The sequence below is a fragment of the Pelodiscus sinensis genome, chromosome 28 (genome assembly GCF_049634645.1).
Source record: "Pelodiscus sinensis isolate JC-2024 chromosome 28, ASM4963464v1, whole genome shotgun sequence".
NCBI lineage: Eukaryota > Metazoa > Chordata > Testudines > Trionychidae > Pelodiscus > Pelodiscus sinensis.
The window spans coordinates 15,535,947-15,560,406 of NC_134738.1; the positions used below are offsets into that span (position 1 = coordinate 15,535,947).

The following is a 24,460-nucleotide window of genomic DNA, read 5'->3' on the forward strand; positions in this document are numbered from 1 at the left end:
AGCTCCTCTCCCTAGGCTGTCTCATCCATCCTCACAGACAGCCACCAACCAACTAACCAACTTCCAGCCCTGCCCCCCAGCCAGGGCAGCATTCCACCTTCCTTTGTTCCTCTCCATGGGGGGTGTCTGGCCCCTGGCTCAACAAGTTTGGCATTACCTCTGCCTAGCGAGGTTTTCCCTGCTGGGTCTTGCTCCAGACAGCAGGGGTCACCACAGCCCAGCAAGTACCCCCACTACGTCACAGTTCTCCCCCCTCCGAGAGCGAACTGAGCAGGGTCACTCCGCTCGTGACCTAGGGAAGTTCGGGTCCTCTGTGTGGGAACCCGCCCTGGGGCCATGGGTGCTCCCCTTGACTCGGGCCGACCGTGGCGAGGCCCCACATGAGCTGGCTTTCCTCCGTCCACTCGCCACCCCACTCCAGGGCGACTGGCCCAGGCCTGTCCTCGGGGGTCATACCCACCCTTCCGCTGGCCTTGATCTCTGGCCAGGGTCTCTCGGGCCGGGGCCATGAGCCCAGTGAGCCTTCTCTGGACAGCCAGGGCGGCTTCCACCCCCGAAGCTCCATCCAGGGAGGTCTTCCCCTCCCATAACTCTCTCAGCAAGCCCAGAGGGTCTATCTGGGGTAGAGACCCCCAAGCCGCTCCCCTCCTGTCTTGGGCCTTCCCGCCCCTCTGGCAGGAGTCACAGGACCGGCAGTACCGCTGCACGGCTGTAAAGATTCCCGGCCAATAGAAGTGCTGGAGCAGCCTCAGCCGGGTGCTCCGGATCCCCCGGTGGCCCCCAACGGGGACATCGTGGGCCAAATACAGCAGCTTGAGGCGATACTTTCGGGGGACGACCAGCTGCCGCTGGACCCTCCATGCCCTCGCCTTCCTGGGGGGAAGCCATTCACGGAACAGGAGTCCACGCCCCCGCAGGAATCTCTCCTGGCCACCTCTCCCCCGGGGCCGAGCTGCACGGAGGCCAGCCTGGTCCCTCAGCCTCTGCAAGGAGGGGTCTGCCTGCACCTCAGCCTGGAATTCAGCTGCTGAGGCAGGGATCGGGACCTGTTCCCCACCTTTGCCTAGGTCCGGAGTCCCAGCCTGGCTGGACCCCGTGTCCACTGGGATGGGACCCTGAGGACGCTGCCCGGAGTCCTTCCCTGGACCCACGTTGTCAGCCCCCCACTGGCTCTGGCTCCGGGTAGTGACTAGAGCCCGCTGGGATTCATGGGGCCACTCCTCTAGGTCATTCCCCATCAGCACCTCGGTGGGCAAGTGCGGGTGCACCCCCACTTCCTTGAGGCCCTCCTTGGCCCCCCATTTCAGATGCACCCTGGCTACAGGCACCTTAAACGGGGACCCGTCTATGCCCTTCAGGGTCAGCTGCGCGTGGGGTAGTATCCGCTCCGGGGCCACTATGTCGGATCGGGCCAGAGTCACCTCCGCCCCCGTGTCCCAGAAGCCCGTCACCTTCCTACCATCCACCTCCAGGGGTATGAGGCACTCGCTCCGCAGGGGCCGCCCTGCCCCCACCCGGTACACGGAGAAATCCGCCTCCTGAGAATCAGACCTCCCAGGGGAGGTGCACTGAGCATCCTTCCCCTCTCTCTGAGCTGAGGTTTGCCTGCCAGCCCCTGCCTCTGGGGCAGCCTGCCCTTCCTCCCGCCCCAGCCAGTTAACCCTGGAAAGTCCCCGGTCCTGGGACCTGGTGCACTGAGCCCTCTTGTGGCCTTTTTGCCCACAACGCTGGCAAGTTAGGCTTTGGGCTGTCTCTGTCCAGGCCCTGGCTGGTTCCCTGGGGTATCGATGACTGGTCCTGGTCCCTGGGGCTCGCCTCAGAGGTGTCTCTCTCCGTTGCTCCGCCGAGAACCGGTCTCTGCGCAGTTCCCTCTCTCTCCGGGACTCCGGTTCACACCCGGACCGGCTCTCCGTGAACTCATCCGCCAGCCTCCCGGCCTCCTGGGGGTTCTCTGGTCTCCGGTCCTTGAGCCACAGCCTCAGTTTGGGTGGGCACGCTTCATAGAACTGCTCCATCATGAACAGCTTGAGCAGCTCCTCTGCGGTCTGGGCTCCGACTCCAGACACCCACTTGCGGCCCTATTGCGCCAGGCGGGAGACCAGATCCACATAGGTCTCCCGTGGCCCTTTCTGTACCCCCCGGAACGTCTTCCTGTACATCTCGGGGGTCAGCCCGAACTTGTGCAGCAGGGCCTCCTTGACTCGGTTGTAATCCCCTGGCTGTAGGTCCTCCAGCTGACTGAGCACTCCGGCCGCCTCCTGGCTCAGTGCGGGGATGAGCTCCTGCAGCCAGTCAGCTGGGGGGACCTGTTGCAGCCCACAGGCCCTCTCAAAGGCGCTGAGGAACCCGTCTATGTCACCTATGTCCTTCAATTGGGCCACCACGAGCCTCTCCAAGCGTCTGGCAGTCCTGGGACCCTGGGGCCCATCCGCACTTGGCGCAGCCGGTACCCCGCCGGTTCTCCGCTCTGCCATGGCCAGCTCATGCTGCCGCTGCCTCTCTCGATCTTGGCGCTCCTTCTCTCGGTCTTGGCGCTCCCTCTCTCGGTCCTCTACTTCCAATTCCTTGATCCGCAGCTGGATCTCCAGCCGCCGTAGCTCCGCTGGGCTGGCCCCTGCCCTAGATGGGCTACGGCTTGCAGGCCTCCCGGGAGACGCTGTCTCATCTCTCCGTTGGGTTCCAGCGCTCCTCCCCCTCTCTGAGCCTGACACACTCTCAGGGGGGGTCTGGCTGCTTCCCCTGGGGACAAGATCCTGGCCCTGTGGCTGGTCATTCTCTTCCAGCTGGGTAATCAGCTGGGCCTTGGTTGCTTTCCGCACAGGAAAGCCCCTCTCTCTGCACAGCCCCACCAGCTCTGCCTTCAAGAGTCGGGTGTAGGCCATCTGCCCGCTGGGCCCCTCTGTGCAGACTCACCAGTCTAGTGCTGCAGCGCCCCACGATTCCCAGGAACCGCTTCGCTCTGTCTCCAGCACGCCTGGCTCCAGGGCTCTTGCTTCTGCTGCGCCTTGTCACTTGCCGCTGGAAGCTCCATCCACGGGGTGCAGTGCATCCCACTTCTGACACCAGTGTGACGGCACGTTGGGGTTCCCCGTCTCCTGCACCCCGAAATGGCACAAACAGACTGCACCAGCCAGTGGAATTGAGGGTGGTTTATTGCTCCTCCAGCACAGCGCAGCACAGATGTAATCTGGTTACAGGAACTGGGCTAGGATGCCTCAGGCCCCCTTGAGATGGGGGAGACTGGGCCCCTAAACTCCAGCTCCTCTCCCTAGGCTGTCTCATCCATCCTCACAGACAGCCACCAACCAACTAACCAACTTCCAGCCCTGCCCCCCAGCCAGGGCAGCATTCCACCTTCCTTTGTTCCTCTTCATGGGGGGTGTCTGGCCCCTGGCTCAACAAGTTTGGCATTACCTCTGCCTAGCGAGGTTTTCCCTGCTGGGTCTTGCTCCAGACAGCAGGGGTCACCACAGCCCAGCAAGTACCCCCACTACGTCACACCATCTTTTTTAAAAAAGGGAAGAAGGACAATCCAGGGAACTACAGACCCTGGAAAAATCATGGAAGGGATCCTCAAGGAATCCATTTTGAAGCACTTGGAAGAAGGGAAAGTGATCAGGAATAGTCAGCATGGATTCACAAAGGGCAAGTCGTGCCTGACCAATCTGATTAGCTTCTATGATGAGGTAACTGGCTCCGTGGGTATGGAAAAGTCAGTGGATGTGATATACCTTGACTTTAGCAAGACTTTTGATATGGTCTCCCACAATATTCTTGCCAGCAAGTTAAGGGATTGTGGATTGGATAAATGGACTGTAAGGTGGATAGTGGTTAGACCGTCGGGCCCAGCGAGTAGTGATCAATGGCGCGCTGTCAAGTTGGCGGTCGATTTCTAGTGTAGTGCCCCAAGGATCTGTTCTTGGACCCGTTTTGTTCAACATCTTTATTAATGACCTGGATGAGGCGATGAATTGCACCCTCAGCAAGTTTGCAGATGACACTACGCTAGGGGGAGAGGTAGATACGCTGGAGGGCAGGGTTAGGGTCCAGAGTGACCTGGACAGATAAGAGGATTGGGCCAAAAGAAATCTGATGAGGTTCAGCAAGGACAAGCGCAGAGTCCTGCCCTTGGGACGGAAGAATCCCCAGCACTGTTACAGGCTGGGGACCGAATGGCTAAGTAGTAGTTCTGCAGAAAAGGACCCGGGGGTTACAGTGGATGAGAAGCTGGATATGAGTCAACTGTGTGTCCTGGTAGCCAAGAGGGCTAATGGCATATTAGGATGCATTAGGAGGAGCATTGCCAGCAGATCCAGAGATGTCATCATTCCCCTTTATTCAGTTCTGGCGAGGCCACATCTGGAGTATTGTGTCCAGTTCTGGGCCCCCCACTACAGAAAGGATGTGGACGCATTGGCGAGGGTCCAGTGGAGGGCGACCAAAATGATGACGGGGCTGGAGCGCATGACCTACGAGGAGAGACTGAGAGATTTGGGTTTGTTTAGTCTGCAGAAGCGAAGAGTGAGGGGGGATTTGATAGCAGCCTGCAACTCCCTGAAGGGGGGTTCCAAAGAGGATGGAGAGAGGCTGTTCTCAGTGGTGACAGATGCAGAACGAGGAGCAATGGTCTCAAGTTGCAGTGGGGGAGGTCCAGGTTGGATATTAGGAAAAACTCTTTCCCTAGGAGGGTGGTGAAGCACTGGGCTGGGTTCCCTAGGGAAGTGGAATCTCCATCCCTAGAGGTGTTTAAGTCTCGGCTTGACGAAGCCGTGGCTGGGTTGATTTAGTTGGGATTGTTCCTGCCTCGGGCAGGGGACTGGACTTGATGACTCCTGAGGTCTCTTCCAGCCCTAGGATTCTATGACTAGTGTGGCAATCGGGGTGGAGGGGTTTGCTTGTTCCCTAGAACTGCCTGGTTGGTAGGTTTACTCTGTGGCTATAGGACGGCTGGTTGCACCTGCCACTACTGCAGCCAGTGAGCTCCTGCTGCCCATTCTCATTTCACCACCACCACCTCAGCCTGGTTTGCAGACTCCCTTCCCTTCAGAGCCCAGAACAGGTCTCTCTGGGGGACAGTTTCTAATCAAGCAAGCAGGACCCTTGCCATTAGAAGGAGCCAACTAACCAAAGTGGAGGCAGGTGCTCCTTGGGGCAGGGCCCTTGCAGGAGGCCCACTTATGCCGAGAGAAGCTGTGTGATGATCGTTAGCATCTGCTTTAGGTAGTGCCTAGGGTTGCCAGGTGTCCGGTATCGAACCGGACAGGCCAGTATTCGCACCTTCTGTCCGGTAAAGAAATTGAGAAAATACTGGACATATCAAATGTGGATTGTGATGGAATGTCACGTGTGTCTGGGATCTTTGTTGAAACCACCTGGCAGCCCTAGCTGAGAGTGGACAAAGCACTAGAAGGGGGCAGTCCAGACTTTCCCCATCCCTGCTCACCCAACTGGAGTTGCTAGTGGGAAAGCAGAGATGCTGCTGGAGAGCAATTTGCAGTGAGAGAGACAGAGGGGAGAGAAGTCAGAGTCCATACTATGGGTCTTAGTGTAACCCACACACCTAGCGTGGTTCACTGTCCCATGCAGTGGCACCGAGACACAGCAACAGATAAGACCTCCAGAGCTGGCTTTTAGCTCAAAGGGTAGAGGCTCCTATACTAAGTGTCAGAGGTGCAAGGTTCAAATCTCCAGGTGGTGGTTACATTAGCATTTGGAGGGTTCCAGCTTCCTCAACCCTTGCGGGCAAAAGCCCCGTGCGCACTACACCCTGCTGGACTTAGCTCATTTAAAGAGCTGTAGCAGCCCTCCAATCATGACCTAGCGTGTGCGCGCACACAGAGTCTAGCTGTTGCAAGCAACCCTACAATAACAAACCCGTGCCTGCGTGCCAGGGAGTTTGCTCAAGAAATCATTTTCCGGGGTAATTAAAAGCCAGCGAGCGGGACCGTTTCCCAGCTATGAACATTCTCTTGACAGGCCCCTTTTGAAGGCGGCCGTCCTGGTTAAGAAGCTGCCCTAAGAAATTGGGATGCACAGACTCAGCCGATCATTAGTGTGTGCCGTAATGAGGAGGGGTCTAAACCAACAAGACTTCAAAGGGCTCCGTTGCTCCGTGCCGGCAGCAGCAGCCGCAGCTTCAAAGCCCGAGTGCTGGTGCCGCATCCCGACCTGTTCCAGCCAAGTAGAAATGAACAACAAAATTACTTGAACTTCCGAACTCTGAGGCCGGCTGCTTGCGACCCGCCTCCCTGTTCTGCAATCCTGAGTGCCGTCCAGCTGAGCTGCGGGCGGATGAGGGCAGCGCTCCATGTGCGGCTACCAGAAAAACACTGCCTAACGACCGGCCAAGCCACCCACGCAGCCTACCTCTCCGGAGGCCAGCAGCCCACCTGCGAAAGGGGCACTGCTGTGTGCCAGGAAAGGTCCCGCACCAGCCCCCGCCGGCTCCGGAAGGGGGAGGCCAAAGCACGCACCCCAGCAACAAAACTGTTGGGAAAGGGACTCCCCTCCCCCCGCACCGAGTCCCAGTCCAATCCACCGTGCTAGAGGGTCCTTTGTAGATCACCAGGAGCAGACCTGGTTCCTCCTTTTCCGTGCGCCAGGCTTTCGGCTGCACTGTGCACTGCCTCCCGGCCGGCCCCCTTCTGAGCCTCTCAGCCCAGCGCCAGCTCCAGCCGGTGCCCCCCTCCCAGGGTGGTTCTTACGGACACACCCCACACTCCTCTGCCTCCCTGGAGCTGCCCCCATGGGCGCGCACTGCCTTGCACAGAACAACTCCGCAGGCTGCAGCCTGTTTCTTTGCTGTCTCACTAGGGGTAGAAACAGGGCGGGTGCAGCAAGACCCTGGGCCCAGACCCGGCTCTCTGGGTAGGGACAGAAAAAGCAAAAGCCACTACGAAAACCATGCAGCAGCTTTGGCTGCAGACGTTGCCTCTCCTGCCCTTTGGCAAGCCAGCTGCAAGGGCAGGGAGAGCGGGAGGCAGCTCCCCCAGGGTCGCCGCTGCAATGCAGCAAATATTTCCCAAGTTCCACTTGCTAAGGGAGAAGAGATGGCTCCCAGCGCCGGGACGGGGCTGCCAGGTGGTCCCCATCTGGAGCCCGCAGTGAGGGGCGAAGCAGCCACCTGGGTCCCTCTGAGCCAATGTGGTTAGCCCAGAGATGGCCCAGGGTTGCAGGCCAGAGAGCTGAGCCGCAGGGAGGCTGGAAAGAATGACGTGGTATGGAAGTAAAGCCCGGAACAGAACCCTGGCAGCCCGCGCCCGGGAGAGCTGAGCCGCCGTGAGAACACCGCATCTTCCTGGCTCAGCTCCAGGCGCCGTGGCCGGGGCGAGAGCAGCTAGCCAGGCCTCGGCTGGTCCTGTTCCCTGTCTCAGCCCACCCTGGGGCCTCTTTTCTGAGTGAGGGCAAGTGCATCAGGCCAGGGGAGCCGACTGCATTCCTGGGCCCAGTGCGAATGCCATCACCAGGGGAGGAAAGGAAACGAGCAAACGTTACATGACGAGATTTTTACTAACACGCTCACCCTACAGACCAAGCGCCCCAGGGCGTGTTCTGGCGAGCAAGTGTCCACCTCTTCCGGCCTCAGAGACAGAAAAAATATGTCTCTGTCTCTCTGTCGGGGGCTGATACACTCAGGACGTGCCGCCGTCTCGCTCGTGTGGATGGATACGCTCAGGACGTGTCGCCGTCTCTCTCTCTCTGTCGGGGGCTGATACACTCAGGACGTGTCGCCGTCTCTCTCTCTCTGTCGGGGGCTGATACACTCAGGACGTGTCGCCGTCTCTCTCGTGTGGATGGATACACTCAGGACGTGTCGCCGTCTCTCTCGTGCGGATGGATACGCTCAGGACGTGTCGCCGTCTCTCTCTCTCTGTCGGGGGCTGATACACTCAGGACGTGTCGCCGTCTCTCTCGTGCGGATGGATACGCTCAGGACGTGTCGCCGTCTCTCTCGTGCGGATGGATACGCTCAGGACGTGTCGCCGTCTCTCTCGTGCGGATGGATACGCTCAGGACGTGTCGCCGTCTCTCTCTCTCTGTCGGGGGCTGATACACTCAGGACGTGTCGCCGTCTCTCTCGGGCGGATGGATACGCTCAGGACGTGTCGCCATCTCTCTCTCTCTCTGTCGGGGGCTGATACACTCAGGACGTGTCGCCGTCTCTCTCGGGCGGATGGATACGCTCAGGACGGGAATGCAGTTTGGAAGGCGTGGCTGTCCCTCTGCATGTGAGGTAGCGGCGGGGCAGAAGCAGTCTGGACCTGACCTGTCGTGTGTTCTCCTCAGGCCTCCCCCGAGGAAAACAGGAGTTGCAAACAAATGGGCAGGTACACGCCACGAGGTGACAGGCCCCCCGCGACCCTGCCAGGCTGACCAGTTGCCATGTTTCCGACCAACACCAGAACGTGCCAGCACGGGAGTTGAGGTGCCGGGAGCTCTGCACCTGGCAGCAGCCCCTGGGGGGAGTCCGGGCCTTATACCTGGGGCTGCTTATCTATTATCCTCATCACCTGGGACCGAGCCTGAACTCATGCTGAGGCCTGCCTGCCGCAGGCTGTGGCTCTGGGGTAGGGCCCACAGGACTGCAGTCAGACTCTGCCACCGCGTTTGACTCGCCCATGGTGCACAGTTGGCCGCATGGAGCGTTGTAATGAGTAAAAGCCTTTAGTCTTAATAAGAGCCCACCAGCCTCTCCTTTGGGCAGCACTTTATCTATAGAGGAGCAGGCCTGGGGATGTTCCCGCTGCGGCTGGGCCTGACTGGCCAGATCTACCTCTTGTTTAACTCCCTCGGCCTACGCCTGCCAAGAGAGTGCTGAAAGGGCAATTATCTGGTCAAATTACCTCAAACTTTCGTAGCCAATGTCTAAGTGCACTTAGGAAAGGACTGAGTTCCAACGCTGGAGCAGACACAGATCTCGAATACTCATCTGGAGAACCTGCCTTCCCCCATTATCCTCTGTTAGATTGGATAAGAGATTCTCTTCAGAGCCATTTAAAGACTGAGAGAACAGCTTTCACGGGAACTTCATCCATTTGCAGGAAATTAAGGGTATTATCTCAGTAATTTTCTGCCTCCTTCTTGCACTGAAACTAGAAAAGCACCCAAGAATCGGAAACTGAACTCCAAGCACATTGATATTCTTAAAGTATTGCAACCTGTCAGAATAACGTTTTCCTTCTTCCAGGCTCGGTGGCACACACTGGACAATGCATTGTGTATCAGCAGAATTGCTAACCACTCAGTGCACAGTCAACCTATGGAACTCCTTGCCAGAGGATGTGGTGAACACCAGGGTTCAAAAAAGAGCTAGCTAGATTCATGGAAGTTAGGTCCATCAATGGCTATTAGCCAGGATGGCTGTCCCTGGCCTCTGTTTGTCTGGAGGTGGGTAACAGGAGAGGGATCACGTTCCCTGCTTGTGTCTCTGAGCCTGGGGGAGCTCGCAGGTAGGAGGAAAAAAACCGGATTTGCTTTTACATTGAGCAGATTGCTCTGTGCATGGAGGGCCACTGGCGCCGGGCTCCCACAATGTCACTTTGGTACATTTGCTCCTCAGAGTACAAGTGCACCGAAGTGGCCCAGTTCTCAGCGCCGTGGGGCGTGCCACGAGAGCGCGCCACGCCTCAGTCCAGGTGAATGGCTAATGGATGAGGTGCCGCCGTGAGCCAAGCTTGTTGTGGGTTGAGTTGAAGCCCCGCCAGGCTGAGAGGTGTCAACTCCCCCTTCGATGAACCTGACTAGAAGCCCAAGCGTGGCCCAGGCGGGACAGAGGCGCGTTGTTTTGGGCAGGGGATGGTAGAGACACGAGCTGGGAGGGAGGGGCAGGAGCACGGGGTGACCCTGGCTCAGGGATGGCTCGGCAGCTGGAGCTGAGGAATGCCTTCGTCATACCGACGCTCTGCGCCCAGAATCTGGGCATTTGTAGGAACTCAACACCCAAAGAAAAGTTGCCGTGGAAACAAAAGAAACAACATTACCACCGGCCCGGCTGCCTCCTGGCAGCGCCTGCGGGACCCTGGCGTGAGGCTGCAGCCACAGGGAGCTGGGGTATTCCCGCGGCCCAGCCTGAGCGGCAGGCAGTGAGCCCGGGGGGAGCGGCGAGGACTGCGGCAGCCCAGCAGTTTCACTGCCCAGTTGTGAGCACCACAGGCAAGGAAAGCCTCGGCCCGGTTCCCTCGGCCAGCGCCCCGTCCAGGCTGCGCCCCGGTCGAGTCAGACGCGCCTGTTCGTCACGTAAGAACGAAGCCGTGCTCTGACCCGGCGCTTGGCATCAGCAGCTCTCGCAGCGCAGGGCGCCGGCCATCGCCGGCAGCGCCCCCTTTGACGGATGCTCTCCATTGCCCCGCAGCCGGGTCTGCTCAGCGGCACCCCTGCACCGGGGCTGCCTTACTACCCCCCGGTTCGGCAGGGACGGGCGCCCCGGATCAGGCAGCCCCGTCGGTTTGCCTAGAGACGCCGTCCCCTCCTGGATGAGCAGGGTGACATGGCGGGGAAATTTACAGCCGGCTCCTTTGCCGTGCTCTGGCAGCTCTTTATAAAGCCGCGACTCGCCTGTGTTAATGGCCCTAGCCCACATGTGCTGGCTGCTGGGCGGGGCGGGGCCGGGATTGATTTTATTGATGTTCTTGCTACAAGGTTGCACATGATTAACTCAGTCTCTTTGCGACTTCATCCTCATTCCCAGCGTGCCCATTCGTTAGTAGTAGGTAGGTGGCCGTGTCAGCGCAGCATCCCGCTGGGATCCGCTCGCGCCGGCGCTCACCTGCGAGATGCTGCCGATGGCCCACCGGGGCCCCAGCTCACCTCTGTGCTCGGGGAGCGTTCGGGGTGCATGCACCGGGCACCCCCTTGGAGGGACCAGGCTGCAAGCTGCTGCTTCCGCAGACACAGGCCCACGGGCGCGCCGCCTCTGTCCACGGAGAACTGGATTCGTGACATGCTGGGCCTGCCAGCTCGCAGGCCTGGAAGTAGCCGGTGGAACGGAGGGAGGGGTCAACAGGCTGGCACTGTCAATTCAGCCGGGATGCATGGCCGGCTGTTCGACTCCGTCAGACCCACGCCAAAGGCCAGGCTCCAGTTTGCGGCTGAGAAGGGATGTTTGTGGAAGGCCATAAGAGCGGCCAGGCTTGGTCAGACCTATGGGCCCTCCAGCCCAGTGTCCTGTCTGCCGATGCCACAGAGGAAATGAACAGAACAAGGCAATTTTGAGTGAGCCAAAACCCAGCAAGGGCACCCAGGGTTGTGTCCCTGGCCATCTTGGCTAAGAGCATTGATGGACCGATTTGAACATAGCAAATTCTTTTTGGGTCTCCCTTATGCGTTTAGCCTTCCCAACATCCCCTGGCAAGGAGTTCCACAGGTTACTGTGTGTTGGGTGAAGAAGTACTTCCTTCCTTCCTTAACCCTGCTGCCTCTTCATTTCATTGGGTGATTCCTAGTTCTGATGTTAGGTGGAGAGGTAAAGAACACTTCCCTCTGTGCTTTCTCCTCACCAGTCACGATTTTATAGGCCTCTCTCATATCCCCTTTCAACCATCTCTCTTCCAAGGGAACAGTTACCATCTTTTTCCTCTCTGCTCATATGGAAGCTGTTCCATCCCCTGAATAGTTTTGTCCTTCTGTGCACCTCTTCTGACTCTAATGCATCTTTGCTGAGACGGGGCGACCAGAAATGCACACAGTGCACCAGGGGCGGGTAGCAGGTGTCTTTAGGTCCGTGGTCCCCAACATGGTGCCCGCGGGGGCATTTCTCGGCGCCCGCCAAGTGCTCAGGGCTGGCTTGGCCCCGGGCACGTGGCGCATGCGCGGTGCCGGAGCCGGCCCCGGGCGCGTGGCGCACTGTGAGGGGGGGGGGGAGAGCGCCGGCCCCGGCCCTGGCCCCGGACGCGCTGCGCTTGGGGGAGGGGGGAGGGAGAGAGCGCCAGCGCCGGCCCCTGGCGCGCGGCGCTTGGGGGGGGGCAGAGCGCCGGCCCCGGAATGCGGCTATGGGGGGGCCCCACCCCCCCGGGTGCCCGGCGGGCGAACGGCCACGCCCCCTGGCGCCCGGCAACCCCAAACGGTTGGGGACCACTGCTTTAGGTAGTGACATTTGTGATATTTACTGTCTTCTTATCTGTCCCTTTCCTAACAATTCCCCACATAGTCCTGCCCTTGACATGGTTGTATCTTACTCCACAAACAGTCCAACCGGAGCTACTGGAACTCCGGTCAAAACTACCAGTAGTCGGGTAGCACATCAGAGACTAGCACCCAGGAAAGCGCATGATTTGATGGCGTTTTGTTAATCTCTAATCTAAGATGCAGCAGGATTACATGTTGTTTCTACATTTATTAGGGTGTTGGAGCATCAGCTTTCTGGGAGCTACAGCTCACTGCCAGGAAAGGAAAGCAAAGCATCCTGAGATGGGACGGTGACATCAAATTAGAGCAGCATGGCTGTGGCTCATCCCCAGCAGCAGAGAGCAGGTGAGGCTACCTGCCTGGGAAATGACCTATTGTCACCCAGCACCACCCCATGTGTTTGTTCAGACCTTGGGTCAGGGTGTCAGATTTGCATTAGAATTCCAGCTCAGCAGTTTCTCCGTTCAGTCTGGGTTGGACGTTTTGGGGCCAAGAATGGCAAACTGCAAGTCCAAGGCTGGGTGCCCAGGGAGGTGAAAATGCTCCCCTGCTGGCTTTTGGATGTTGCCGTTGTTAAGGTCTGATTTGTGTCCCCTGAGTCTGTATGCAGAGGCAGGCTGGTTTGTCCGGTGGGCATGGCAGGGGGCATTGCTGGCACCTCATCCATCTGGCTGTGCAGCAAGCGAGTCCCTGAGGCTGGGATGGTGTAGATCAGTGGTCCCCAACCTTTTGGGGTGGCCGGGCGCCCGGAGCCACACACCAGGGTCTGGCACCATGCATGTACCGTGCACCCGGGGCAGGGGCCACCCATGCGCCTTGCACCCGGGGCCGGCACCATGCATGTACCGTGCGCCCGGGGCAGGGGCCGCCCATGCGCCTCGCACCCAGGGCCGGCACCACGCATGTACCGTGCGCCCGGGGCAGAGGCCGCCCATGCGCCTCGCACGCAGGGCTGGCACCACGCATGTGCCGCATGCCCGGGGGCGGGGCCGGCCCACATTGTTCGGCGGGTGCACATAAATGTCCTGGAGGGCACCATGGCGCGTTGGGAACCACTGGTGCAGACAGAACTGGCAATGGGCTTTCTTGCAGGGACTGGCTCCTGGTGAGTGTGTCTGTTGCAGGGGGGTATTTGCTCAGGTTGCAGGGGAGGAGGAGGTGGAAGGAAGGCGCAACCCACTCAGGGTAATGAGAGACCAGACTTGGGCCCTTTCCCTGCTGCCCCTGGGGGGTGGATGCCTGGGCCTGATTGTGGGGAGGGTGAATTGCACAGACACCAACGTACGGAAGCAGCCATGCAACCGAGAGGCCTGATTCTTCCCACCCGTCCGTCCGCCTTACCTGACACTCCCCGTCCTTCCCCCCCCCCCCCCCCCGGAGAGCATGAGTCCTCCCAAGGGAGCGATCACCTGCGCTCTCCTACTGTGCGTAGCTGCCCTGCAGTTTCTGCAGGTTTTTCCAGCGCCTGGGCGACGTAGGACAACGCGCTTTATCCATCACCTCACCCTGGTTCCTTCCTTCCCCTGCCTCAGCATGTTTGTAATTGATTAGCATTCCAAGAGCAAGGCATTGATTTAGCGAGGCCCACACAAGGAAAGCAGGGCTGGGATTGATAGCTCTCTGTATTAATAGAGCATTTCGTTCCTAGCAAGCTTTTGTTGCTGCAAAGAATTCCTAATGGCAGAGGGAGCGGGGTTTACCGCAGCTTAAAACTTAACTCAGACTGAGGGCCCCGGGGCCAAAAAGTTCTGGGGAAAAGAACAGGGACGAGAGACACGAGAATTTGCTTCGTGTTCTAGAGCAAGCCCGTGGAGCATTCAATGGGCTGGTCCAGAGCAAGGGGAGGGAATGAGCCACATGTAGCCTGGCCTCCCCTCTGATACAGGGCTACTCGACTTGGGACGCCCCAGAGGCCACAGTGATACTCACAGCACATGCCGAGGGCCACAGCTGAAGTGTGGTTGCGTAGACATGCAAATATAAATGCAAATAGCTTCTTGCACACTGACAGGCATGAATACGAAGGTTAAGGCCAGGCTACTCAACAGGCCCCCTGCCCCCTGTGCTCCGGGGAGGTCCCCTGAAGCTGGCTGCTTTCCCCACCTCCCTCCAGAAGAAGCCAGGCCGTGGCCTGGGACACAGATGAAGTTCCAGCCTGGCCCCGGGTTTCAGCCCATCGGAAGTCGGGGACTGGACTAGACTGAAGGTTTGGGCTCTCGAGTCGAGACAGAAGAAGCTGTTCCGAGTCAGTGGAGCCCGTTGGCCATTGCAGCGAGCCCTGGGCAGCGCCTCCTGATGGCTGGGCCTGCGCGTGGCGAGCGAGGGGCCGGTCCGTTCGCTCGTGGCAGCTTCGCCGTTGCGGTCGGTGACATCGGTTTGCTCGCTGGCTCCTCCAGGCCGTACCGGCCATGGCAAAGCAGCCCTGCCTTGGCGCCTGAGGGTTTCACTCGCTTTCGGTCCAGCCAATTGACACAGTTCCAAGGATGCCCTAGACAGGGCGGGCCCTCGGCCCATGGCCTCTCCCACTGACCACTGCCCCGGGCTGGGCTAGTTCCTGTGGAGGACTCACAGACGCTGCTCTTGCTCCCAGGGCCGACTCCAGAGCCAGTTACAAAGGGAGGAGGCCCAAGAACCAAAACAGACCCTGCCCCAAACCCGGACCGAGGTGCGGTCTCTGGAGCCTGGACGTGGAGTTCCCCATGCATGTGGGATGCGGAGCCCCGCCACTGGGCAGCACCGTGCCCAGAGCTCCAAGGCACTGGGGGCTCCCGAGCGCACCCTGCCTGGCTGCGGGAGAGGTCTCCTCGGCCGGCGCTGGGGGGAGCGTTCCGGACCCAGTCCGCCGTAGAGCGAGCGCATGAGTAGTGCACGTGGGCGGGGGCAGCCCAGGAAAAGGAACAGGATCCAGGAAGGAAGTGGACACGGCCACCGCGGCTTAGCCCGTGGGAACCGAGCTCTGCCGGTGGGAAGAGACGGGGGCGAGGTTCCGGACCGTGTTCTCCCCACGCCCTTGGCATCTTCTCCCAATTCTCCCTCACGCCAGCGCCAGGAGCCCCAGCTCAGGCTGAGCGCTGCTGGTGTGGGGCCCGGTGCGCTCCCCCAAAGGGCGGTTCAAATGGCACTGCGGAGTTTGGGGTCCTGGGACAATAAATTCCTCCCCTCGCAAGCTCTGCATCCGGGGGGCCGGGGCAGGCGGCGACAGCCTGCAGGCCAGGCGGGACCCAGGGGGGCGCCGTGCTCCGTTCCGATTTGCCCAGGCAGCAGCTGGGCGCTGGTGGGAGCGGCATGACCCGCAGCTGTCATGTTCCATAGCTGCTGTTTTGTCTGGGTGAAACCGAGCTGACAGTTTGCCTCTGATGGAGGCCGGCGCTGGAGCTGTCAGTGTGAGTGACGTGCAGCGAGCGCGTCTCCTGAATAACAACTGCAGCCCCTGCTCTGCCCCGCTCCTGCCTGACAGCTCTTTGTGTCTGGTGGAGAACCAGCGTCCCACAGGCTGGTCACCCAGGCCAGGGGGCGTGCCGCCTCCTCGGCTGGCTCCATCGGCACCACAGGCACATGCACGGAGCCAAACAGTCACTTTGCCCTGCACTGTGCATGCACCGAGACAAAGACCCGCATGGCATGCACATCTGGTCATCCAGGGGCGCACGTGCATTGCCGGCACTCTCGCACACCGGCACGCCCATGTGCATCGGACACCGGCATGCCCATGTGCATCGGACACCGGCACGCCCATGTGCATCGGACACTGGCACGCCCATGTGCATCGGACACCGGCACACCCACATGCATCGGACACCGGCACACCCACATGCATCGGACACCGGCACAGCGAGTGCACTCTTTATCCATATTGTGCTCTTTAGCAAAGCCAGCTGCAGGAGGCGAAGGCTACGTGAAAGGGCTTTTGCCTCTCACCCAGCTACGCTCTCCCCTTTCTTTATGCACCAGCCCTGGGGCAGGGCTTGGAGGCTTGTGGGGAACGCGTCTCCCCTCCAGGGCAGCTCTCAGCTCCGTGGGCAGGCTGCCATGTAGTAGACTGGGCCTCACTCCTGCCCCGCTTCCTGCATTATCCGTATCAGCAGCCCTCTGGCTCTCCGGGAGCAGAACGATTTCCTCGGCGGAAGTCATTTACAGCTGGAACGCTGCCCTGGCTCAGCCTCTGTGCATGCTCCGGACCCGAGTCCCGGGACGTTTTCCATGGCGCTGCGAGGCAGAAGTGTGGGCCCAGGCCGCCGGGAGGCGCTGCAGGCGGAGGGCAGTGGAGGGAGCCACAGCCCCGCACGCACGGTGCTGGCTTGGACGCACACCCTCGCGTGCAGGGCAGCCATTTCCCTGCCCGCCGGCCTTTGCTGTCCTCCAACACTCAGCGTGCAGTAGCGCCCCGCTGGCGGCCTGGCCCGGCCCGAGCTGCGGCTGTGGTGTCCCTCTGATGTGGGGGGGTGGGAGGCGGGTTTTAGGGTGTAGGAGGGACTGAGGGCTGGGACCGAGGGGTTCAGAGGGTGGGAGGGGGATCCGGGCTGGGATGGGGGTTTGGGCGCAGGGTGTAGGCTCCGGGTGGCATTCACCTCCCACAGCCCCCAGACGCAGCAGCACGTCCTCCCCATAGCTCCTCTGCGGCGGCACGGCCAGGCAGCTTTGCGTACCTCCCTGTCCTCAGGCACCACCCCTGCAGCTCCCGTTGGCCACAGGGCCCAGCCAATGGGAGCTGCAGAGCCGGGGCTTGGGGCAGAGCCAGCGTGCGGAGCGCCCCGGCTGCCCTACATGTAAGAGCCAGAGAGGGGACACGCTGCTGCCTCCCGGAGCCCGCCTGAGCCCAGGAGAGCTGCCGACTGGACGTTTAACGCCCCCGGTTGAAAGCTGGACATCTGGCAACCCTGCTGGAGCAAGGCCTGCGGGTCGGTGTGCACTGGGCAGCGCCGCAGAGAGGGCTCTGGGCAGGAGGCGCACATGGAAGATCAGCACCAGGCCCCCGTCCCTGCGTGTGCTCGGGTGGCTGCTCCAGCCCCTCACCCATATCCGCCTTCCCCCTCTTGGTCGCCAAACAGCAGCTTTCCTGAGCAGCTCGTGTGCAGCCCTGGCCTGACCCCGGCGCCCCAGTCTGGGCCTTTGCGAGGCTATTTTGTGGTGAATTCCTCACTCCCCGGTCGTCGTCCCCACCTCCGGGCGCCTCCCCAGAACAGCCGCTAGGAGCCAGCGCTCCGTTAGCTCAGCCCCCTGCAAACCCGAGCGGTAACGAACCACGCCGGTGGCTGGGTGGCCCGGGACTCCCGCGCTGATCTCCTTAGGGGACCCTCGCTCCGCTGGCGGCGCTAGGAAGCTGAAATGACTGAGCCGCTGTTAACAGCATCACTTGCGCGACGAGCCCTCGCCGAGGGGGCGCAGGGAGGAAGAGGCCCCGGGGCGGACTAGCCCGGGCAGGGCTCCTGTCTCGCCAGTTGCACTGTTCTCCCGCAATTCGATTCTGGCTGCCGTGCGTCAAGGGACAATGACCAGCAAGGGCCTAACGTCACCGGCAGTGAGCACCGTGCGATTCAGGGCTGAGGGGGAGGGGGAGTGAGAATGAAGAAGGGAGCCAGGGTGGCTAGGAAAGCAGAACGTAGAGTCCTGGGCCAAGTAACCTCCCCCCCGCCCGTGACAAGCGTGTCCTGCCTGTCGCCCATGTTCACCCCCCCAGACAGCTGCTCCAAGCCCGGCTCCTCCGCTGCCGTCATTCGTCAGGGCAATTCCGTCTGAGCAGGCTCCTCGATTCAATTGCAATGAGCAAGCCAGGGCGGCGGGGAGGGGGGCGGGCTGCAGCCATCTCGCCTGAGGCGCGGGACGAGGCGGAGGCTGAGCGGCCCCGGACGACAGCACCGGCCCAGCCGCCCTGCGAGCAGCCCAGCATGCGTCTTTCCCTGTGAAGGCCGCAGCCAGGGGGGTTGCGTACCCCCGAGCCAGGCACACAAACACGGAGCACGGGCTTAGGAGTCAGCGCGGAATCCCACAGCCCCGGCCAGCGGGTTTAAACCCGGAACTGCGATTCACGCAGCAGCCCGAGGCCAAAGTCGCTGGATCAGGTGGCTCCGCGCCTGCGTCCTGCACGCCGCCGGGCGAGGGAGACACCGTCGCTGGCTCACGGACTGCGCGAGGGTCCCCGCCCCAGGGACTCTCAGCAGAGGCCAAGCGAGAGGCCCAACCTCTGCCGAGCCCGGGTCTAACCCCCGGAACGCCCGGCCTGGGGTCTCCAGGGCTTCCGGGCTGACCCCTTTCGCCAGCACCCCGCCCACACCGGGGACGTCAGGCAGCGGCAGCCCTTCCCGAATCGCCACTCCTCTGAAGCCAGCTGTTACCTCTCCCCCCGGCCCCGCCCAGCGCTGTGAGCCCCAGGCTGCAGGAGGGTGAGCTCCGGTTTGAGCAGGACGCCGGGCGAACTCGCCAGCTCTGCTCTTTCCAGCTGATGCGGGGAGTGACTCATGACTCAGCAACGCTGCGAGGCCCGCGGGGCCGTTCCGCAGGCCGCCAGATGTGAACGGCAGGCGCCATCGTAAGGCCATGCTCTGGGGTTTAGCACCTCCAGGCTCCCAGCAGCTGAAGTGCGTTTCTCTGGCGTGAAACGCTTTCTCCAGGCAGAGGGGCCCGCCTGAAACCCACGCAGGCTGCGGAGTGCAGCCCGCCTGGCACCGCGGGAGAAGGAACCGCGGCTGAGGCCTCGGGAACAGAGGCTGCTTGGTTATTGAAACAGCTGCAGGTTAAAGCAGCGTCCCAGGAGAGCTCGGCCCCCTCGCGCTGGAATCTAGTCTGGGCTCCAGAACGGTGCAGCCTCGGACACTCGCCCCCCAGGCTCCGTGGCTGCAGGAACACAGGTGGCGGCGTGGACGGCAGGAGCCTGCCTGGGAGGCCAGCGTGGATTTCCCAACGTGGCACGGTGCCCTCTGCTCCCGGAGAGCCCAGGGGTGCTCATCCCCCAGCCACGGTGGCTGTGTCACTGACAATCTGCAGCCCCAGCCGGCTCCCCATGCCGACCTCGCCAGAGGGGTCCCTGCCTGGCTGCGGGGCAGAACCCAGATCCCGTCAGCTGGGACAAAAGGGCAGGGGCAAGGTGCCACTGCACAGAACGCCAGGGCTGCGGGGTGCTCTGGCACCCACCCGGCCTCCCCCGGCAGATCACCAACGGGCCAGGCACGGTGCCTGGTGCTGCCGTGCAGGCAGGGGACTGGACTCGTCTCTCCAGGTCCCTTCCCGCCCTAGGAGATGGGGAGAGCTCCAGATTAGCCCCTCGTTGGCCCCGTGGCAGGAAGTGCCCCCTTTGTGCCAGCCGGGCGAGCCAGGCCGCCCTCGGAGACTCCACCCCTCCAGCCTGCGCGGCCTGGCCTAGAGCGCGTCTCCACGGAGCACTCCGGGCAGGCCGGGTTTGGCCTCCGCGGCCGTGGAGGGACGGGGCGGGCTCTCGGGGACGCCTGCCACAGCAGAGCTCCCTTCGAGACGGGCGCCAGGTCACCCCGTGCGCCCCGCTCTGCGCTCAGCCCAGCCCCACAGGCAGCGCCCTGGGAACGCAAGTGCCCAGCCCAGGAGCTGGCGGGTATCTGGGGAAGCCCCTCCCCCAGCGCGGCGTCCCCCACCTGCTGCCCCGCCCTTTCGTCCTGGAGTTTCCCCGGCCCCCGCCGCCCTTTCCCTGCCCCCGCCCTCCAACTCGGCGTATCGGCCGCCTTGACGACGGCTCTGATGTCGGTGCACTCGGGGCAGAGCCCCGGGACGGAGGCTTGGAGGGGGCAGAATGGGGGGCGGGGCGGGGGACGGGCGGGGGAGGTGAGAGCCTCCAGCCCTGCCAGGGTTCACCCTGCCGAGTGTCACTGCGGCCGCGGGGGGGCCGGGCCTGGAGCGTATCCCCCGACGCGGCTCGTTCCTAGGGCAGGCAGCCCCGCCCTGGGGCCAGGCCAGCAGGCAAACGGGCGTCCGTCCCTGGCTCGAAGCAAAGCCCCTTTCCAGCGGGCTGCCCTAGGCTCTGCCTCCCGGGGCTGGGTGCAGCCCGTGCACGGCCGGAGGTGCTCAGCGGTTCCCGTGCAGGGGGCAGGGCCCAGGGCAGAGCCGAGCACCCGCCCTCCCGGTACAAGTCAGCAGGGCCCCGCCGAGGAGCATGGAGGCTGTCGACCACGTGCTGGCACCCAGGCGAGGCCGGGCCGTGGCACAGCACCGCTTGGGCGGGAGGGGGCTGTCCCACTTCCCTGCCTCCAACGCCCGTCCGGTGCGACCCCCGGCGGGGAAAAGGGAGCGGCCTGAGGCTGCCAGGAGCCCTGCACAGGGCTGGAGGGCCCGGCCGGGACGCGGTTAACATTCCACGTTCCATTGGTCACGTTTTCGTGTTCCAGCGCAAGCCCAGCTGTTCGGAGAATGAAGTTATTTCACGAGAGGAAGGCAGCCCACATGGCTGCTGCCTAAACATCTGGTTCCAGCCCATGGCTAATTCCTCCACTGGCGCAGCGAGCCCAGCCTCGAACTCTCGGAGGGAGGGGAAGCCACAGGAAACAGAACTAAAGCCGCGTGCTGAGCGCGGGGCAATGACCTTCTGCAAACATGGACAGAGCCGCTCGCTGCTCCTCTGCAGACGCTGCGCCAGGCCTGGTTCACAAGGGGTAAACTGAGGCAGGGAGACTAAAGGGCCTTGGCAGAAATGGAATCCAGCTCTGCTGACCCCGGCCTCTTCCAAGCGCTGGTGTTGATTTGTCCCGCGTCAGAGATTTTGCTTCGGACTGGAGAGGCGGGGGAAGGGGCTTGCGAGCCAGACGGGGTGAGAGCAGCGCAGGTCCCCACCCTGCCTGCTCAGATCGGGTCCTGAACTCAAGGGCGGGGGTGGGGCTCGCCAGAAGAGCGCGGATTGGGAAATCGGATGGGCACCGGGAGCAGGAAGATGCTGACTGCCCTCCCGCAGCTGGGCTCCGTCGCACTCCTGCCCGGGCGGGGCTCTGCCCAGGACACGTGCTGCAGGAGGCCGGGGCAGAGGGCAGGACACGGGGACAGGGCGCTTTTCTGCCGTGCCGTGGAATTCCGGTCAAGGGGAGCAGCCACGAGCAAGCCCACGTTGGCTGGGCGCGGTTTTCCGACGGAGCTGCAGTGGCCAGCCCTTTACGGGGCTTTCCGAGGAGGAAGCCGTGAAACCAAAAACCTGGGCAAATTCTGAACCCCCCCAAAATGGCCATTTTTGACCGTGCGCTAGAATGTTTCCCTCTACGACCAGCGCACAATGCACAAGCCGTGTAGCAAACCGGGAGAGCTGGGACTGACTGGGGTGAGGGCACCGTGCGCCAGTGCTGGCCGCTCCCCTGCCCCCGCCCTGGATCTTTCCTGGTTGTTCCGTTAGGTTAATGTTCTGCTCCCTCCCCTAAGGGAAAAGTGTCTTCCGCAGAACTGGGCAGGGTCCCCTGGCGAGTCGGGGACCCTCCGATCCTGCAGCCCCGCAGCAGCAAGAACAGACTCCACCAGCCGGTAGAACGGGGGGTTTATTGCTTCTCCCGGACACAGCCCAGCACAGACGGGATGTGTCTGCAGGAGTCAAGGCCAGGCTGCCTCAGCCCCCTCGAGATGGGTCCCTGGGCCCCTAGATTCCAGCTCCTCCTTAGTCTGTTCCCTTCATGGTTCCAGCCCAAGACTCCTCGCCCCAGACCCTGCTCCCAAATCAGGTGTTCGTCTCCCCTCCCTTCCTTTGTCTCTCCCCTGGGAAGAGCCTTGTTCTCCTGTGTCCAAGCCAATCCATGTGGGTGAGTCAGCGGGAGTGTCACAGTGCAGGGGACCCGGGTTACAGAGCAGCCAGCCCCCCCCCCCCCCCCCCGTCACACCAGGAAAGCCACCCTTTCACCCACTCGTGCAACGCTCACGGTAGCCGTGTCTGAACCCGCCCCTCCTGCCTGTTCACCAGGAATCACGTGCGCACGAGAGACGCCACTCGCCGCAGCTGCTACAAACCGCAAGGCTGCTGCAAAGCTCTCGGTTAAAGGTTTTAATAATTACAAGAATTCCAGATTCATTACAGAGGAGCTTAGAACAATCATATTTCCCCGTACAAAGGCAAAATCAACGTTTCAAGTAACAGCCTCCTGGCTCTGGGGGTTGAAACGCCTGGCTAAGGCCCCCCCCCCCGAGGAACGGCTCCTGATGGCGAGGTCGGGACGGGACTCGGCCTTCAAGGCCCGCAGCGAGGGGGGGGCGTTGCTGAATGCAGGTAGCCTGGTGACCCGCGTAGAGCAGGATCTGGCACGAGGAGAGGCCAAGTAAGGACGTGGCCTCGTTAACAGACTAAAGCTCTGCTCCCTGCCGCAGCCCAAGCCAAGCGGCTCAGGGCTATTGTCGCCCTCTTACCCCAGCGGCGTGGCCCGTAAAAGGCAGGGCCGGGGTGTCTCAGAGCCGAAAGCGCCACTGGCCGAACTGTCCTCGCTGGGCCTCGGTAAGGGACCTCCCTGGAACAAGGGCACCTCGTGGGCCCTGGGCCGTCCCACTCGGCCGGGCCAGGGGCGCGTAAGGCACTGGAGTTCGCTGGAGGAAGTGCAGCACCGGGCTCGGGGGGAGGAGAGACGGGCTCCCACCAGCCCCTCGTGCGAGGGCTGCAATCGGGTGCACGACAAGGACCCGGGAGCAGAGCCGGTTCCTCGGCAGGGATGGGAAGAGACCGACGCAGGCCTAGAGCGTGGCCGGGATGTAGCTGGAGAAGCAGGAGCCGAGGTGGCTGGAAAGCCGTTGCTGCTGGCTCAGTTTCCCGGCTCTCTCCACGGCAGGGAACCCACTTAGTTCTGGCAAAGGCCCCAGGGCCGGGGTGGGGGTCCCTACTCAGAGCACACGCCAGTGGCTATTGCTGGGAGAGGTGCTTTGCCCGCCCCGCAGGGGCAGAGTTCCAGCTCTGTCAGGGCTCTCGCACGTCTGTCACTAGCACACACTCACGCACCAATATGGTGATCCGAGTGCTGCACAAGCTGTGCCCACGTCCAAAGACCACAGAAGGGCCCCTTCGATCCAGAGCCCAGCACCAGATGCCACGAGAGGATTTCCACGGAGGGGGAGGAGGGAGGAGGGCGAAAAGGCCATCTCTACCGTGACAACAGATTCCCGAGAGGCAGAATCACTGGTTAATACAACCCCATATAAAACGGAAGCAGCAGCAGCAGCAATTTTTATTGAGGGACCTAAACTGAAATAGGTTTAGAACATAATTTAAAAAAATAAAAACAGCAAAAGTAGCAAAATATATGAACTTTTTTTGTATAGCAACTGATCTCTACCAGCCACTAGTAACTTCCTACCAAACTGGTATATCTCTGGGAACAACCCTTTGAAAAAGACATGTAAATATATATTCATATTTATACATATTTGTAGCTATGTACACGAGATTTCTTTCTGTTTGTTTGTTTTTAGCACTGGGGTATCTGGCTGCTCCCTCTTCCAGCGCCGAGCCGGCTTCTCCCTTGCGCCTGCCCATCTCCAAGGTACCGTGTGTTTGGTCAGCAAAGCAAATTAGTATTGGAATGAATACGCCATTGGCCACTCTTAGCACTTCTCGCAAAGCAAGAGCCACCCTGCACGGGTTCTCGCGCCATCCGAGACGGATGCTCCCAGCGCAGTGCCGCGTCCCAGCCTGCACTCCGTGCTGGCGTTAGCGCAGGGAGCGGTGGAAGCTGGGGTCGCGTGGACTGGCAAGCAGAAAGGAACCCGGGCCTGGTGTCCGTGTCCTGCTGGGGAGCGTCGGTCTGTGAATCCCTTGCAAGGAAGGGAACGCCTGTTACTGGCTGGTTCCCCTTCTGAGCACTGCCCCAGAGCAGGGCTGCTGGAGTCCGCTGGAAGGCTTCAAGCACAGACTGGGTGGGAAGGAAAGAAAAGAACCTGGCCATGCGAGATGCAGGCCGCTCACAGCTCAGGTGATGGGCGACGCTGGCGAGAGGCGCCGGTGGACTCGGTTCTGGGAGATGCTACGGCTGTGTCTTGGAAGGCCTGTAGGCGAGGGACAGCTTCTGGGGTAGCGGAGACACATGCACACACACAGGCACACAGCGGGCAGTCGGACGCCCAGCCTCAGCGCCGCTTGAGTCCACCGTTGGCGTGCGGAGGCGGGTACTTGGGAAGACAAGGTTCGTCTGGGAGAGGATCGTGGGAAAAAACCGAGTCCTCCCCCGAGGAGCAGGTGGAGCTGCGGGTGTCTGGGAAACTCGGCGAATACTGATCCAGCGGCATGGAGAGATCCAGGTATTCCTAGAGGGGACAAAACCCCAGGGACAGCGCTCAGCTGGAGAAGGCAGGACCCAGGTTAAAGAGGCCATGTGGTGAGCATCCCGGAGGGACGTCCCCCCTTGTGCTCCGGGGGGCGTGGGGACAG

The 24,460-nt window shown here is 61.5% G+C and overlaps 2 protein-coding genes across 6 annotated transcripts in view; one reads left to right on the forward strand and one right to left on the reverse strand.

Moving 5' to 3' along the window:
* LETM2 (leucine zipper and EF-hand containing transmembrane protein 2) overlaps nucleotides 1-23,627 on the forward strand; it is a 46,459-nt gene extending 22,832 nt beyond the window's left edge. For 2 of the 3 annotated variants that reach the window (XM_075910991.1, XM_075910992.1), the window contains exons 11-12: nucleotides 12,338-12,468; nucleotides 23,506-23,627. In XM_075910991.1, coding sequence (XP_075767106.1) covers nucleotides 12,338-12,468; nucleotides 23,506-23,608 — 234 coding nt within the window. In that variant the 3' untranslated portion in view covers nucleotides 23,609-23,627. Of the gene's footprint in view, nucleotides 1-12,337; nucleotides 12,473-23,505 lie in introns of those variants that run through there. The other variant, XR_012897982.1, reaches the window with a different exon arrangement.
* Nucleotides 22,082-24,460, reverse strand: part of FGFR1 (fibroblast growth factor receptor 1) — a 53,381-nt gene continuing 51,002 nt past the window's right edge. For all 3 annotated transcript variants that reach the window (XM_075910984.1, XM_075910983.1, XM_075910982.1), the window contains one exon: nucleotides 22,082-24,336. In XM_075910984.1, coding sequence (XP_075767099.1) covers nucleotides 24,160-24,336 — 177 coding nt within the window. In that variant the 3' untranslated portion in view covers nucleotides 22,082-24,159. The remainder of the gene's footprint in view (nucleotides 24,337-24,460) is intronic.